The sequence below is a fragment of the Polyergus mexicanus genome, unplaced genomic scaffold (assembly GCF_030449975.1).
Source record: "Polyergus mexicanus isolate NDT 795.1 unplaced genomic scaffold, iyPolMexi1.0 SCAF_7, whole genome shotgun sequence".
In the NCBI taxonomy this organism is placed as follows: Eukaryota; Metazoa; Arthropoda; class Insecta; order Hymenoptera; family Formicidae; genus Polyergus; species Polyergus mexicanus.
The window spans coordinates 7,571,788-7,588,721 of record NW_027223327.1 but is presented as its reverse complement, the minus strand read 5'-3'; the positions used below and the strand labels follow the sequence as shown (position 1 = coordinate 7,588,721).

At 27.2% G+C, this 16,934-nt stretch overlaps 4 protein-coding genes across 9 annotated transcripts in view; 3 read left to right on the top strand and 1 right to left on the bottom strand.

The window, feature by feature from the left end:
- Nucleotides 1-12,426, bottom strand: part of Mrpl45 (mitochondrial ribosomal protein L45) — a 157,984-nt gene extending 145,558 nt beyond the window's left edge. For 2 of the 4 annotated variants that reach the window (XR_011447214.1, XR_011447213.1), the window contains exons 1-8: nt 12,236-12,426; nt 11,484-11,804; nt 11,106-11,257; nt 10,873-10,921; nt 10,632-10,781; nt 10,233-10,552; nt 9,611-9,693; nt 8,210-8,321 (exon numbers count right to left, since the gene is read on the bottom strand). Coding sequence is in view for 1 of the 4 variants with exons in the window: in XM_070299401.1 (XP_070155502.1) it covers nt 10,247-10,552; nt 10,632-10,781; nt 10,873-10,921; nt 11,106-11,257; nt 11,484-11,804; nt 12,236-12,286 (1,029 nt within the window). In the remaining 3 variants the exon portion in view is untranslated. Of the gene's footprint in view, nt 1-8,209; nt 8,322-9,610; nt 9,694-9,883; nt 10,553-10,631; nt 10,782-10,872; nt 10,922-11,105; nt 11,258-11,483; nt 11,805-12,235 lie in introns of those variants that run through there. The other 2 variants (XR_011447215.1, XM_070299401.1) reach the window with 2 other exon arrangements.
- Nucleotides 900-4,150, top strand: LOC138935071 (glutamate receptor 2-like). The gene is made up of 7 exons (XM_070299400.1): nt 900-1,214; nt 1,951-2,045; nt 2,202-2,378; nt 2,560-2,783; nt 3,170-3,387; nt 3,588-3,838; nt 3,920-4,150. Exons 1-7 carry the CDS (start codon nt 1,059-1,061, stop codon nt 4,134-4,136), a joined length of 1,338 nt encoding a protein of 445 aa, XP_070155501.1. The 5' UTR covers nt 900-1,058; the 3' UTR covers nt 4,137-4,150.
- Nucleotides 5,071-7,722, top strand: LOC138935165 (glutamate receptor ionotropic, kainate glr-3-like). The gene is made up of 7 exons (XM_070299591.1): nt 5,071-5,264; nt 5,388-5,482; nt 5,618-5,791; nt 5,993-6,219; nt 6,437-6,651; nt 7,129-7,367; nt 7,467-7,722. Exons 1-7 carry the CDS (start codon nt 5,073-5,075, stop codon nt 7,720-7,722), a joined length of 1,398 nt encoding a protein of 465 aa, XP_070155692.1. The 5' UTR covers nt 5,071-5,072.
- Nucleotides 12,427-12,596: 170 nt separating the features above from the next.
- On the top strand, nt 12,597-15,792 carry Pus1 (Pseudouridine synthase 1). Of its 3 annotated transcripts, XM_070298575.1 has the most exons (8): nt 12,597-12,928; nt 13,173-13,550; nt 13,872-13,982; nt 14,133-14,208; nt 14,286-14,544; nt 14,840-14,985; nt 15,083-15,181; nt 15,513-15,792. In XM_070298575.1, exons 1-8 carry the CDS (start codon nt 12,862-12,864, stop codon nt 15,643-15,645), a joined length of 1,269 nt encoding a protein of 422 aa, XP_070154676.1. In that variant the 5' UTR covers nt 12,597-12,861; the 3' UTR covers nt 15,646-15,792. The 3 variants fall into 3 exon arrangements, with proteins under 3 accessions (XP_070154676.1, XP_070154674.1, XP_070154675.1); XM_070298573.1 differs by having other exon boundaries at nt 12,599-12,928; nt 13,872-14,208; XM_070298574.1 differs by having other exon boundaries at nt 12,602-12,923; nt 13,872-14,208.
- Nucleotides 15,793-16,934: the final 1,142 nt, after the last annotated feature.

Genomic DNA, 16,934 nt, shown 5'->3' with positions numbered 1-16,934 from the left:
TCGAATACAATTTTTTTAGAATAGAAAGAGATAAACGTTTTTCTCAACTTACATTCATATATAATTTAATTTTTTTTATTTTTGTTCTACGCTAATTAGATTGTATTTGCAATTTATAAATGACATTACATGATATTAAATGCATGATCAATGTTTAATTATTTGCATGTATCGTATGTATATTTTGAGGTCTCATTATGACAATATTTTATCTAAAATCCCGTGGTAAATCATTTTTACTTTTTTTACTAAGGTAGATTTTTACGTAAAAGATAATTTGTAATAAAAAATAATATCTGTGTAAGTCTATAAAGTTGCATAAAAAATAATATCTGTAATATATAATTTGTTCACCCACACACACACATATATCTTCCTGCATTATAATACATATATTGTCCTTTTGACTGCTTTTACCTTTGCATTAGTTTCACTGTATGATAACATATATCAATATGCCATCAAGGTGTCATGAAAAAAAATACAAATGCATTCTGTAGATCATGTGTGATAGCTATTAAAATTGATTAACTGCAAATGACGTAAGCAAAATGTACTGTAAGATATCTTAGATTCACGATCTACGCTAAGGTCGTATATACACGACCTAATATATCTAGATAGCATATCTCTACTCTAAATCTCTTATAATAATATGCAATATTCACTTTCCTAAGTAAATGGAAAATATTGTAATTAAAAAGTATGAATAATCGATGAATATTGTATCAGTATTAACCATAATCATTTTCTCAGTTAGAAAATCTCAGAGAAATTAATGCTAATAACAGAAATAAGTATTAACCCAGGAAATTTCAGAAAGAGATATTATCTAAAGCAAACACACATATCAAACATTTTTATTTTCTCATTTGTCTCTTATTCTGTTAACTTAAGCAAACGCGATCAGGTATACGATAATAATTTCAGAGTTACTATATTACGCAAGAAAATAACGTAAGTCATTATTAGCCGTTATAACTCGTTGAAGTGCAGGCAAAACATCTTTGTGAGACGTCTAATTAACATCAAATGTTATTATCGCCTAATCTAAAATAATGAACGGCGTAATTTGGAATAAGATGAAGAAGATTTTCGTGCCAATTTCTAGTATACCAGCGTATGCCAAGATGCAACAAGAACGTTTCAAACAAAATCGAGCATTAGAAAACCACAATTTTCAATTGCAGAATTTGACCTTAACATCTTTTCAGGTATGTTTTTACACAGATATCTAATAGCTGTTCTTTGATATTCTGTGAAATCATGCAATATCTATATTTCTCATTTTAATATGTATTCATTAATAATAATATGTTAATTTATATAGCATAGTATTCTAGGAATTTATATATTACGAAAAAAAATTTGAGAATGTATTCAAAGTCAAGTATATATTTTATATATTATAAAATTAAATAATTAATTAATTAAATATATAAAAAATATATAGCTTTGAATATTCAAATTTTTTTCATATATAATATATAAATATAAACTATAAATTAGAAACTAGAACGCTATGCTACGAATTAGTACCTTATTATTAATTAATGAATATTAAAATAAGTTAATTACCATTTAAAAGTTTATTTTCTGTGATTTTAATATCACGTAATATGTTAATTTTGGCATCATAAATTTTAATGTAAAGAAATAAAATTTATAAGAACAAAAAGATAGATAATTAGGAGTATTATGTGTGAATCAATGAAAAAAAAATGATTAAAAATATATCATACATTTAATTCTTAGAAATGTGATAATTAAAATAACGTGAAAAATACATTTTTTTTATAATCGGAAAACAGACAATTAAATCTTTATTACTTACAACATAATAATGCAATAGTTTATTAGATAATTATATAATAAGATATAAACTAAGAAAGAGAGAAAAAAAGAGACTATGAAGAATTGAATAATGATTTTCTCGATTATACATTTTAGGAACCAAATTTCTTTGAATTCTATGACAATAATACGAAAGTTACAGGACTCTGCGGTGAATTATGGATTCTGCTCTCTGAATCGTTAAACTTTACGTAAGATTACACTGATTAGATAATATAAAAGCGGATTAATACAATATACAATATATTAATACAGCAAATATATAATATATATAAATAAAAAAGCTTATAATATATATAATATATATAAATAATAAACCATGGTTAAAAGATATTTCATATATCTAGATTACAACCGATAAGATCAAATATAAACAGCCTGGGTGCGTTAGAGGAAAACAATACTTATCAACACGGATTATTAGGCATACTTTTTCACAATGAAACTATTGCTATACCAAAAGTCGAAACGTACAGTAAACGACTTGTGGCTACTGATTTTACAATCCCTTTATGGATAAACAGGTATACCTAGCTGCTTATTTAATGATGACAAGTCTTGTAAAGTATTAAATCAAGAAAAAATAATTATGAGTTCCTAAAGAAAGATATTTTAATGTAAAATTTATCGTTAATAATTCGATAAAAGTTTAATAAAAATCTACTTATAATAGATGGCTGTAATAATTGTAAAACAATTTGACAGCTATCGAACATATATTCGCCATGAGGAAACGCAATATAATGACAGCGCATGGATGGCAAAAGTGTTCTCTTGGAAAGTATGGTGCATTATACTGATTATGCATGTAATATTAAGCGTCTGTGGTTTTTGGTCACAAATCATTCTTGCACGGATTGAGGATAAATGCAAAAACACAAACTTCGGCGAACATTTCTTTTATAACTTTGGAATGTTTTGCAATCAAAGTATGAATGAACAGTTTGAATGTTCCATTCCTGTTCTCGCTTTTCGACAATTATATACCAATGAAATTTTATTGAAATTAATGTAATGAAATTTTATAGCAATACAAATATTACATGATGCCCTACTTGCTATTAAAATAGTGTAATATGTTTTTATGTATATTTTTCGTAAAGAGAAAGCGATATAAACAGAAATTTTTAATTCTCTGAAGCTAATTTAAAAATCGCGTGATTTAAAAATCAGATTCTATGTTTTATCGATGCATAGAAAACACATAAAAAATTAACATGTAATATTTATTATAAAGAAAATTTTTTTATGGAAGTGATATGATATTTAATTCTTATGTTAATAATGAAAAATAATGTGAATTATGTTATAATAGGTTACATTCCCGACGTTCTTCATGGAAGATCAAAGATATTAGAAATATCTCTAAGTCTCTTTTGTTCTATACTATATATGTCATTTAGTGCTTTATTATTTATTTACATGACAAAAAGTATTATTGTAATGCCATTCAATAATCTTCCATCTCTGGTAACTCAAACTGCATACAGCGTTGTTACTCTGGAGGGTTCTATAGCGGACATCGCATTTAAAGTATTAATAAATATATGCTTAATACTAATTATATGTATAATGTGCTAATAAACGTAATTTATTAAATTTCAAATATTTTATTTTTTGCATTAAATAAATTTCTGTTGTTTTGTACATAATATGATTTAAAGAGCCATAAAAAAAAAATACTTTATACATTTGTATTGTATATATGCTGAATTATTATTCAAAATTTATAGGTGAGCCCTAAGGAAGATTTTATAAAAGTGAGAACAGCGAAACGCGTCGTCCTTGCATCAACAGTCGAAGAAATGTTTGAAATGGTGTGTTTGTCGAGAAGAAAAAAATATGCTGTATTCCAAGGTGAAGACGAGTACAAAACAAGAAAGATTTTGTGCAACCTAACTCCGATTGGACAACATTACTTGCATATATGGATAGCTTCCGGCATCGTAAAGAATTTTAAATACAAAAGAACCATCGATCTCGGGTAAAAAAACAGCAGTTTAAATGAATAAAATGATATACTATTTTATAATCTGTTATGTAAAATGATTCTCTCTATTAATAGAATACTTAAATTAATGGAAGTTGGACTCTGGGATGCGCTAGTAAATCGTTGGTTGGAAAAGAAATTTCAGGATAATAATAATGTTAAGACAATGGATGCAATTGGAATGGATCAAGTTGTTTTAGTAAATGCAATGATGTGTTGTGGAGCAATAATAGCTTTTATTATTCTCGTAATCGAAAAAATCGTGTATGCTTATAAACTCAAACAATCGTGAATTTTTATTTACACCACTGCAAATAGATAAAAAATTTATTTATAAGTAAGATTTTAACTCACACTCAGAAACTACTACATTTATATTGTGAATGCTCGTATTTCTAAGTCATAATGCTGTAAAAATTGAAATTGTAATAATTAAAAATTCTATTAATCAAAAAAATATCTACAAATTATTTTTTTATATAAATATATTAATTATATCCAAAATGTTAATTAGCCCGATTGTGACCGATGGCTCTGCCATAAAATATAAATATATATATATATATTTATATAGATATATATTTAATTAAGTGAATTCTTTTCCCAGATAACAACTAAAAAATTGTTTTATTATTCCTCTCAAAAAATTAAAATTTGATGTAAACTAATAATAAATGTAATAAAATAAAATAAATTTTATAAATTCAAATAAACATTGGACTTGTATTCACGCATATGTGAATATATTTTTTTTACATCACACATGTAATGAGATTATATTACATCTGTATTAAATTTGTCCAAATTCTTTATAAAAGAATAGACATATTACATTTTTGAAAGAACCAAATTGTCAAAAATTAATATCAGTCATTATAAAGTATAAGAAATAACAAATAAATAATTATACTTAATTGACAGGCAAAATAAGGCGTTTCGGTTTGAATATCATTAAACTAGATTATTACCGATGAATGCGATTACTGTCTGACGTCCATTAATCCAGAAAAGTGATTAATCTACGCGATATCAATCTTCGGCGATCTCGTAACAACTGTGCATTAAAAATCATGAAAGGAAATGATAAACCGTACCGTAATATATGTCACGTTAAAAATTGCAATCTAATATGTTCTCAGTTATTTACATTTCATGTTGCACGATCGACGTAAAATTAGACCAACGTTAAAAATTTGCAAAAATGGTTGCGCGATGCGTATTAACGATTATGATCTTTCAACTCGCAATCATCGGCTGTTGTGCTGTGAGTGGAATAATTTGGTTAAAACAAAAACAGGAATTTGTACAGTTGTTCAGTATACCGCAATTTGCCACTCTTCAAGAAGAAAATTTGGCTAAAAGTCAAGCGGTAGAAATACACGATATGAAAAACGAGATCGTGAGAGCTGTGTATTATGAGGTACGAAGTGAAATTAAAGAGATCAATAGTTATGTTACAAGATTTGTAAATTTTTAATAACTCTTCATATTATAACATTGTTATAACATAGAAAAACACGTATTAATTTTTTTCTGTTTATAGGAAAAAAATATGGTAATGTTTTACGACAATGATACAAAAGTTACTGGTATTTGCGGCGAGTTATGGTATCTTCTTGCGGATTATCTCAATTTCACGTACGTTACGATAAATATTTTTTAATATAATAAAACACTGTGCACATTTATCTTTGTGTGATATCTTATATTATGCATTTGTTTGATCGCATAATGGAGTTTATTAATCATAAATCAAATTATTGCGTTCCTTAGATTTATCCCGATGAAAACGACCAATCGAGATTTTGGAGAAAGGCTAAAGAATGGTAGCTATACTGGCGTAACTGGTATGCTAAAGCGAAATGAAGCACAAGTACTTATGAGAAGTGGATCCTTTACAAATCGTATGGATGTCTTGGATTATACAGCGGCTTTTTGGAAAAGCCAGTGGGTTTTCACGTCATATTAAATAATAAATTATGACAGAGAAATTGCTCCTCTTCGATGAGCGCACGCATTTCTGAATTATTAGTTGAAATTCTTTTCTATACAATCGAATAGAAGACCAGAAAACAAAAAGAAAAAAATATTGTTTTATATTTTTTATTATCTGTAGTATGAATAATTGTTAATGAATTGACGTTTCAGATTTCACATTTATGTTCAACCAGAATCGCTATTTGATAATACGTGGGTATTCACGCTATTTTCACCGCTAACATGGTATTCTATAGTGTTCCTGTTTATTATCCTAAGCTCAGTTGGTTATTTTCTGCAGAAAATACCGATGGGTTGCGATCTTAAAAAGAAAGTTTCCGTAAATTTTAGTCTGGGCGATCATTTTTTCTATTCTTTCGCCATGATGTGCGCACAAGGTGCATAAGATAGTTAAGCAAATAAGTGTAAAAAACGCATTTTATCTTGCTGACAAAATAATTTTATCAAAACCTTTTGTCAATGGAGTTTTTGAATAAACACAAAATATATATGATAAAGTAAAAAAAAAAAAAAAAATTCAGTTATAGATCCAAACAATAATTATGAACGATTAAAGTTACGGAAAGATGAATCATAATCCGTGCTTTTTCATAGGCTACATACCTGACACTTTTTACAAGTTTAAGATTTTGTCACTGTCAAAGAGTATATTCGCATGGCTGGTATTGTTAGCTTTTAGTTCCCATCTCATATATCGCATGACGAATAGAGAAACGACGCTACCATTTGAGGATTTAGATACTCTTTTTTCCAATACAAAAAAGATCCTGCTAGCATTCCGTGGTTCTATGATCTACTATTATCTTAATGTAAATATCAAAAGTTATTTATATAAATTTACTTTTTTTTGTTAAAATATAAGAATTTTAATTAATAAATATTAATCGCTTAAATATCAATAGCAAAATTAATTTTTATACAATATCGAAAGAAATTTTCACACTATAACGGTATCCGAGAGTTTGCTTGTATATTGTAGCGGATTATATTTGTAAAATATAATATAAATATAATTATATTTAAAAAAATAAAATAAAATTGCAAAATAGCCTTTTGTAATATAAAAAAATATTATAATAGATTACGTAAAAAATTATATTTCCGTAAAAAAAATGGATATAAGATCATACTTGGATATAATAATATATGGTCAAATATGATCTTATATAAATAAGTCCATTTTTCGGGTTTAGAATTTTTTATCATATATCATATATTAAATAATTTCTATAAAAACAAATTAAAGATAATATATCCATTTTAAATGCCATTTATGCATGTTTTAGAATAAATATGGAAAAGACAAAAATCTATTTGCGCGTATTCGATTCATAAACATCGCGGAGGATATGCACAACACAATTTGCAATAACCCGAAGAAATATGCAATGTTCGAGATCGACGATCGATTTATGGCATTGAATAGAAATGATTGCCCGCTCAAAGTCACGGGTAATTACAATGAGACTTACATATCGTTCGGAGTTCAGAAGAATTATCCCTTCAAGAAAACTATAGATTACGCGTAAGTATAAACATTAGGATTTATATTTATCGTTCAAGAAACTATTTGTCTAATTAATAGATATTACATATTTTTTCATCGTCAATCTGCATTTTCCAGACTCACTAAATTCAACGAAGTTGGACTAATGGACGCTCTTAAAGATCGTTGGTTGGATATAAAAATGGAGGAAATAGAAAAGATAGAGTTCAATATTATCGACTTACATCAAGTCCAATTAATTTTCCTGATACTCTGTTGGGGAGCGCTTATATCATTTGCAATACTCGTTCTCGAAAACATAATATACTATTACGAAATAAAAAATATTCAGACCTTCATAAACAAATTTTGGATACACTTAGAAAAAATATAACTGAAATTAAAAAAAAAAAAAAACGATAATATGTTCACTTTTTCAATAATAAAAATTTGTTTCTCCCCTTTGTCTTTTAATTAATTAATTTATAAATTATTTGTATGTGTGTATCTTTGCATGCATATTGACGAGCAATCACATATATTTCAAGATTAAATATTTATAGCCTACGTTGTCCTAATCTGTCCATTTTAAGACATAATGGATTTGTGAGGTATGCATTTATAATATATTTCTATATTTTTAATATAAACTTTCATAATTTTTCAGTATAATTTTTATTATTTTTTAATGATTTTAATTTTTACGATTTTAAAATAAATAATTCTAACATCAAGTATTTTATAGAAATTAATGGAAATATTTTAAATCGTTAGGTTTTGTCTCGTTTTTAATATTTGTCATCTTATAGATACATTTTATACATATGAATTTTTATAAATCCATTATCTCATAATTAAAAGAGAAAACAGTTTTAACTTACCGGTGTACACAACATCCTTTACGTCATTGCTTCGCCATTATCATGGTTGTCGTTTCAGTTGTCTCCTCCTGTTCCTTTCTTATATCACTTCGTTGCTTTTTTGTGGCACTTACTAGCAAAAAACAATTAATTTCAATTAAATATGCATTTGAAAAAACAATTAGTTATGATTACGCGCGTACTAATCACATCTGAATACAATTAATGAACGCGCGATACTTACAATTTTAATTGTATGCGATGTATACTTGATTATAGCGGGAAAATAAGGCGGGAAAAGCGCACGAAGCTTGTTGTATTTCACGGTCGCCTCTTAAGCGACGTCTACAATAAGATTTTAAGTCCTAAGCTTTAAGAAATTGACTAATCACAGTCGAGTATTCTTCTCATACTCGACTGTGATTGGTCAATTTCTTAAGGCTTAGGGCTTAAAATCTCTATTGTAGACGCCGCATAAAGGCTAACTTCGCATGCACGCGAACAGCAGAGGTTTTAACAAATTATCGATGGTTACATAAACATATTTATACGCCACGCGGTCGAAAATTTTTAAAATATGATTATAATATTACAAGATAATTATTGTAAATATATATATTATAAGACACACACACACACAAAATGATTTACATAAATATATCTATTCAAGTAAATATAAAGCACGTGAAATATTCTCTTTGACAAATCGCGTTTAATCGCTTAATCGAATTAAGTAATTCCGCCGATTGTGATAGTTGCTATTTACTTGTACATTATGATCGATGTGTTCGACGTGGTACTTTTCGCAAACGTGTCTCAAAAACTAATGTCGCATTGTTGATCTACTTGCTCGACTGTCTCCGCGCGAATGACAAAAGCGACGATCGCATGTAAATAATACGTTGCCAAATACTGGGTTTACATGCTACGTAATCAAAAATTGTTAAAATATGATTGCAATTATGACTTACTCAACAATATTAAATGCGTCGCGATTCAGGATCGATCCGTCCCGCGACCGTTACCGACTCGGAATGTCAGCAGCTTCGCATTGATACGACGGGTCGATATATCTACATACTTCACGAGGCTAGTAAAGCGCTCGAAATATTTGTTTCGAAATACAAATCGTCGCCTCTCTCTCTCGATTACGAATTATTTAATCGTGCAAGTTAAATAATTGCGTAAAATGACATACTCACTGATCACTCAACAGAGAATGATCCCTTTTTTCGCAATCGCGCTTGAAAATTAATGAGTAAAATATATGATAGCGCATCGCGTCGCTGGCTACCTGTTCGAATGTTGCTGCGCGAATAACAACAATATGTGACCGCGTAAACAATAATAATATCGGATTTATATATGTGCTACGCACAATCAAAAACTATTTAAATATAATGCTAAATATCGCTTACTCACCAATTAAATGCATCGCGATTCAAGATCGATCTGTCCCGCGCGTTCGCGATGTCTCGTTATCAACTCCGGAATGACGTTGTCAACTTAATGTTGATTATGGCGGGAATATAAGGCGGGAAAATGACGGAAAAAAGGGCGCGAAATTATCATTAATTTATAATATATATGATAATTATTATATATAATTTGTAATATAGTAATAATTTTTTATATATATTTATATATATATTTATAAAGACTACATTCCCGAATTCCTAAATAGAAAATCAAGGATACTAGAAGTAACATTAGGCTTTTTTGTTCTTTAATATACATAGCATTTGGTGCTGTATTATTTATTTATATAACGAAGAATGTTTATAAACCACCATTCCATAGCTAATACTAAATACAGCGTTGTTAGTCTGAAAGGTTCTACTGGAGCTATAACATTTAAGATATTTTGATAAATATATGCTTAATAACGTTTTATATATATATATATATATATGTGTGTGTGTGTGTGTGTGTGTGTTTAAAACATTATTTAATGTTCTGTAGATGTATTTAAAATCTTTTATTTCATACGTTTAAATGTTTGCTATTCAAAATTTGTAGACACACTCTGATCTGCGGATTGTACCTGTTTATTATAATTCACGAAGATGGTGCATTCGTCACATTCTTTGGCATATCTTTTGACGTATCTTCTATTAAGGTAGCTTCCACAGGATGAGGCTCAGTGGGTATAGGATCATCTTTCTTTTTTGAATCTTTTAGAATATATGTGCCTTCTGCTACGTCTGTCACAGTCATCCAAGATGGTATAATTTTACCATGAATTCGCCAGACGCCGTATTCATTAGCTAAATGCTTTTCAAATACTATGTATTCTAATACATCTTTTCTTAGAATCTCACTTCCTTGCATTAAACGACCAAACCTATCATAAATCGCCAATATCTGCAAAGAAAGAGGAGAGATTCTAGTTTAGAGATCATTAATATTGTGTAAAAGAAATAAATTATGAAGAATAAGTTACCTGTTGTGTGTGGAATCGAACAGTAAGTTGTGCAAAAACATTCTCCTTTGTTATTATATCTGTATTTCTTGCATGCACAAGACGAGCTGATTCCAAAGATTCTAAGAACTTCCAGTGTATAGTTTTATCCATCAAGTTGTGTATCATTTTCTAAAAATTATTGTAATATGCAATAATATTATATGAATATAGATTCGTGTTTATTTGAGTTGGCAACAATGAAAATAAATTTTAAACTTACAGGATATGCTGTTTCTGTAACATATTGTATTAACTTCTCTTTATCTTTTCTGAAATTAAAACAATTATTTTATTTAATAATGTTAATATAGATAAATAAAGACAATATTTATTTATTGATATTTTTCATAATTCTTTAATTCATAATTTTATTCTTTCATAATGTCTTTAATTTGCAATATTATTTATATAAGGTAAATTATAAAAATATTATATATCTATTGTGTTTCTTACGCAGCTAAAGCTTCATGTGCCTTTTGATAAATATCAGTAGCTTCTTCTATAAAAAAGGATGTCTTAAATGTATCATCAAACGATTTAATTTTTCTAATGGCCATTATAGATTTGCCCTTTTTCTCCAAAAATGTAAATTTTTGTTTTGCTCCCTATATTGCAATCATAAAATAAATGATTTAAAAAATGCATACATATTCTTTATATCATATATATTAGATTTAATATTCAAATTCAGCAAACTATTAGTGTTAGCAAAAAAATTTTAGGACAATATATCTTATATTTTATAAAATGTGTTTCTTGTGTGTATTTTATATTTTCCAAATTATATTATAAACAATATCATTAAATTAGAAACAAAAAGAAAAAGAATACCTCTTTGGTGATAGCAGAATACTTTCCATCTCCTTCAGGAGCAACATAAGATTCAAAAATTGTGGGAGTAGAGGTGATAAATGTTGATCTTTCCTGCCAAGTTTTTTGTGGAATAAAACCAAACTCTCTCATACGTGATCGTATTTGCTCCTTATCCATTTTAGTAGGATCTTCATCATCATCATCAAATGATGGTAGCTTTACTTTAATAACTTTTTCTCTTCTTAATTTCTTCCATTTTGGATTCCAATGCTTTTGTATATACCTGACTTGTGTAAAGTCATTAGGATAATTAATAGCACCAAGCAATGATAGTTTGTTCTGAAATAAAATTCCGTCTGTTTAAATATCTCTCCGTATATTTAACATTTGTATTATAATTCTCTGTACTTGAATAAATGATTCTCCCATTATATACATAAAACATTTATATATATAATTTTTTTTAATTACTTTAAAAGTTATAACTACATATATATACATATATATATATATATATATATATATATATATATATATATAAATTAATATATATAATTTCTAAAGCAGTTTTATACATTTTAAACTAATAAAAATAAAATAAAATAATTTAATTATTTGATTGTGGTGTCCCTAACTTTATAATATAAAACTATATTAATATCTATAGAAATTCTTTATAATTTATTATTTGATATTATAAAAACTGAGTGAGAAAAATTAGTCATTGCAGATTTTTTAGTTCTCTTTTAAAAAATAGAGCTGTACCTAACCTGTATGAATTTCCCATAAGTAAATACTGAGTTTACATATTTTGTTAGCATGTTTAGAGAACTTATTTATTAAGAATTGTATACAAGAACACGATCGCACACATAAATTATGTGTTTTTAAATAATATTTTTACTAAACTTCGTGTTTTTTTTATTTCACGTTTCAAGATTATATCGCATCGCGCGAATCCATAGATATATAGACTGGATTGAGCATTGTGAGATAGACAAACGTGCGCTTGCTGTAGAAAAAGAGGTATTATATGGGAGGTCTATGTTTGTCTCTTTTCCTAGCATCTCATTGGTGATTTTGTTTCTCTCCATATAGAAAATCACCAATGAGATGCTAGGAAAAGAGACAAAATAGGCTTCCCATATAGTACCTCTCTCTCTACAGCGAGCACGCGTTTGTCTATCGCAACGCTCAATCCATTCTATATGCTTTGGAAATAAAATCTCATGTTAAGTGTTAAGTGTTAGGTTATACGTTGTATTGCAAATGTTATTTTTTTCTAAAAGTGATATAAATGACGTGAATTAATTAAAGTACAAGAGAAAGGGAAGTTTGAATTGTTTAAATATAGGATATATATACTTATAAAATAAAAGAAATAAATTAATTGCTAATGTTGTACAAGACGAAACACTGCTTCTTAAATAACTCTATACTTCGCTGGTTAAAAATTCAGTTAGGTATACAAAGTATATTAAATAAAAATATATAAATAAATTGATTTATATACAAAATAAGTTTTCTTATAAAAATGTAAAACATATGAGAAAAAACACAATGTGACAGACTTGAATAAAATGTTTGAGTTATATTGTTTTTTTATATTCAAACCATATTTTAAATATAATTTTAATATTAACATTAATTAATAAATTAATATTAATTATAAATTAATCTAATGTTCATATAAATATCTTTATTTAGAAAACACTTGTCATAGAACTATGTCAACCACAGGGGATTCTATAGTTCAACCTGATATAAATACTACGCATGGAGAGAAAAGACCTATATTAGACGATGGCAACGAGACTGAAGCTAAAATACAAAAGATAGAGACAGTGCAAAGAATTAAAAGGAAAAATTATGCTGTGTTATTAGGTTATCTTGGTAAAGATTATTATGGCATGCAAAGAAATCCTAGTATGAAAACTATTGAAGAAGATTTGGTTACTGCCTTATTGAAGGCAGACTTAATAACTGCAGAACATTTTGAGAATATACGTTTAATCAATTTTCAAAGAGCTGCACGTACAGACAAAGGAGTATCAGCAATTAGACAAATTGTTTCATTGAAGCTGCGTAAGATACATTTTAATAATATTAATCTAATATTTATAGATTTTTTTAAAAATTTAGCAAATTAAATCTCATTTTAAAGTATTGATTATATTAATATTTATATTTCAATCTAATAACTTTACAATAATACTTTTTCATAAATAATTATTGTCTTAATAAAATTCAGAATTTTGTTATGAAATTTAAAAACAGCTCAAAAATTTTTTTTATTTGAAATATTAAATCTATATTATTAAGTATACTTCTACTACTATTAAATATACTATAATCTTTAATCTGTATTATTAATCTATGCTATTAAGTATTAAATATTTTTTGCAGCGGAAAACCCTGACAAGACAGTAATAAATAAGTTTCTACCTGATGTAATCAGGGTATTTGGAATAAAGCGAGTGACAAAAGGTTTCAACAGCAAAAACCAGTGTGACGCACGTACGTATAGATACATTATTCCTACTTTTGCATTTGCGCTCGAGGATCCGACATTGTTAAAAGTTGGAGAAGAAGTTAATGAAGATGAGAGAATTGAACAATTGTCAACTATTGCTGGAAAACCATATATTGACTACAGATTATCTCCAGAATCTTTAAATAGATTAAACTCAATTTTGAAGCTTATGGAAGGCACACACAATTTTCATAATTTCACATCTAAAGTGTAAGTAGTACTGATTCATAGGAATATATTTGTCTTTACTACTTAAAACTAAAGCACACATTTTTTGTTTTATTCAGAAAACCATTAGATCCACGAGCACAACGTTACATAATTAAGTTCCACTGTGTGGAAACGTTTATTTTGGATGGTATGGAATTTGCGATATTGGAAATTAAAGGACAAAGTTTCATGCTACATCAAATTCGAAAAATGATCGCAGTTGTAATCGCGGTTGCGAGAAATATTATACCTGAAGAAACAATCAATGAAGCATTTAAGACAATGGATAAGCTGGAAATACCAATTGCACCCGGCTTAGGATTATGTCTATGTCATGTAAGAAATGTTGATAGTGCAATATTATGTTTAAAATGTAGAATTTATATTATTTGCAGTTATTGTCATATCAAATGGAATTATAAATCAGTATTTAATAATAACTAATTTGCTATAATTGACATTGAATTGTTTAAAATAAATTATTCAACAAATATATATATATATATATATATATATATATATATATATATATATATATAATCCATAGACATAATCCATATATATATATATATATATATATATATATATATATATATATATATATATATATATATATATAATATATTGACAGGTACACTATGATTATTATGGTAAGAGGTATGGTGCAGATGGTCTTCATGAAACATTGGACTGGAAAGAGTGTGAAGAAGAAGTAGAAAAATTTCAAAAAGAATATATTTTGAAACATATGGTGAATACCGAGATTTCAGAACAAATGTATCCTTTTAGAGATGAATAATACTTTTTGCATAATAAATTTTTATTTTGTTACAGTAAAAATTTTTTTTTGTTTACCTTAATCAATGTTATATAGAACATTAAAATGGATAGCAGGTCTCCCCTTCTATTCATTTAATAATAAAGAAGAGTTTATTGAAGATGATGAAAAACTAGAAGCTGTGGACAATAATATGTAAATATAAAATATACATAGCTTTGTCTCTGTATCAAATATATTAAAATATTCAAGAAGAAATAAATATTTTTATTTATTACAAGAAATTTTCGATTACTTTTCATTCAAAACTGTAAAATTATAATTTTGTATAAGTATAATTTGTAACTAATATAAGTATAATTATAATTTCTTTAGTTTTTAAATGATTTTATGCAAACAGCAATAATTCTTTAATCGCGTATTCTGATATCTATATATATGCTATCGCTTTGATACAAGTTTTTTGAACTGAGTTGTGATGATGCTCACATACGCCATCGTTGCATTTATGTTGATTTGTTTGTAGCATGTGCGATCACATATACGTACTTTCCCCGTGCATCCCCATATCTCTGCGTATACGCATACACAGAGACGACGCACACGTTTTGCTTCGTTGGGTTATCCCCAAGTTATCCCAGTCTTGTAATAACTGGTAAATCTACCTAGTAGATGATCGCAGTTAGTGATCGAGCGTCGAGTTATAAGAAGGCGCGGATCGAGAAATCGTCAGTCTTTCGTCATGCAGTGCTTTATTATGCGGATTAAGCAGCTTTCTGCACTACTAACGATTGTTTATGGTAAGAATTATGACATATTTGTGAAAGTAAGAATATTACGAAACTGTAATTATAAAACAATAATTTTTCAAATTATTTTTTAATTTTTTTTTTCTTGGAGTTTTTTTATTTATTAGCATATAATACAAATATAAAAAAAATTTTAATTACATTAATATTAGATTTACAAGAAATATTACAATTAAGTGGATGCTGTCATTATTAAATATTTTTGAAGCATATTACTGATAAAATAATCGTGAAAATGCAAAAAAATATATAATTGTTTTTTTCACTGCCGCGATTGACATTTTATCTTATGTTTTCATTTAGTGAACTCTGATTTCATAATAATGAAATCATATTAATAATAGATAACGCGATATGTATGTTTGAGAAAATGAACGTATATATATATATATATATATATATATATATATTTTTTTTTTAAGGAAATAAATATATTTCAAAATTGTTTAATTTCACTTGTATGATCTACGAAATTATATCATTTGCATACTTTAATTTTAATTAATCGATGAATTAATTGATTGAATAGTTTTCTGTGCATTAGAGACGATAAAAACATTTTTATATTTATTCCTATTTATTTTGCATTTATTAGGGCGAATTTGCTACCATTTGCGCTAAATTCATCTCTTTCATAATAATTAAATATCTGCAACATCCTAGTCCAAAAGATTTGCGAAGCATCGTCGTAATCTCAGCAAGTTTCAAAAACCTGTTTAGTGGCCTTGAACTCCGAGTAGAAGCATCTATATGTTTATATATATATTGGTAGATAATAAATGAAGAAAAACATGCGAGAATATGTGACGTATGCATCTCTTATATGCGTGTCTCGCGCATGCTGCGCTTATTAAAATTTTCTTTATTGTTAGCCAATTAAGATACGAATCAACGAATCATTGTAATTGTAAATTTTAATTAAATATAAATTTAATTGATTGATTTCGTCATAAAAAAATACTTATGGTCATTAAACAGAGGGTCTTTCACATGCATATATTATTGAAAAAATTCTAATAATTAAAATAATTTTATAAAATATAACTTCTCAACTTATACATATGTGTTGCGTGTCTTATACAACACATGCAGTAAGCAATGTATATATATATATATATATATATATATATATATATATA

What these genes read in the sequence shown, in the direction of transcription:
- LOC138935071 (XM_070299400.1), top strand. Translation starts at nt 1,059, where the DNA reads ATGAACGGCGTAATTTGGAATAAGATGAAGAAGATTTTCGTGCCAATT. An exon ending in TCTGAATCGTTAAACTTTAC is followed by an intron (nt 2,046 to 2,201) that starts GTAAGATTACAC and finishes TCATATATCTAG; the next exon opens with ATTACAACCGATAAGATCAA. An exon ending in TGGAATGTTTTGCAATCAAA is followed by an intron (nt 2,784 to 3,169) that starts GTATGAATGAAC and finishes ATGTTATAATAG; the next exon opens with GTTACATTCCCGACGTTCTT.
- Pus1 (XM_070298573.1), top strand. Translation starts at nt 12,862, where the DNA reads ATGTTGTACAAGACGAAACACTGCTTCTTAAATAACTCTATACTTCGC. An exon ending in AATTGTTTCATTGAAGCTGC is followed by an intron (nt 13,551 to 13,871) that starts GTAAGATACATT and finishes TATTTTTTGCAG; the next exon opens with CGGAAAACCCTGACAAGACA. An exon ending in TAGGATTATGTCTATGTCAT is followed by an intron (nt 14,545 to 14,839) that starts GTAAGAAATGTT and finishes ATATATTGACAG; the next exon opens with GTACACTATGATTATTATGG.
- LOC138935165 (XM_070299591.1), top strand. Translation starts at nt 5,073, where the DNA reads ATGATCTTTCAACTCGCAATCATCGGCTGTTGTGCTGTGAGTGGAATA. An exon ending in CGCCATGATGTGCGCACAAG is followed by an intron (nt 6,220 to 6,436) that starts GTGCATAAGATA and finishes GCTTTTTCATAG; the next exon opens with GCTACATACCTGACACTTTT. An exon ending in AAGAAAACTATAGATTACGC is followed by an intron (nt 7,368 to 7,466) that starts GTAAGTATAAAC and finishes TGCATTTTCCAG; the next exon opens with ACTCACTAAATTCAACGAAG.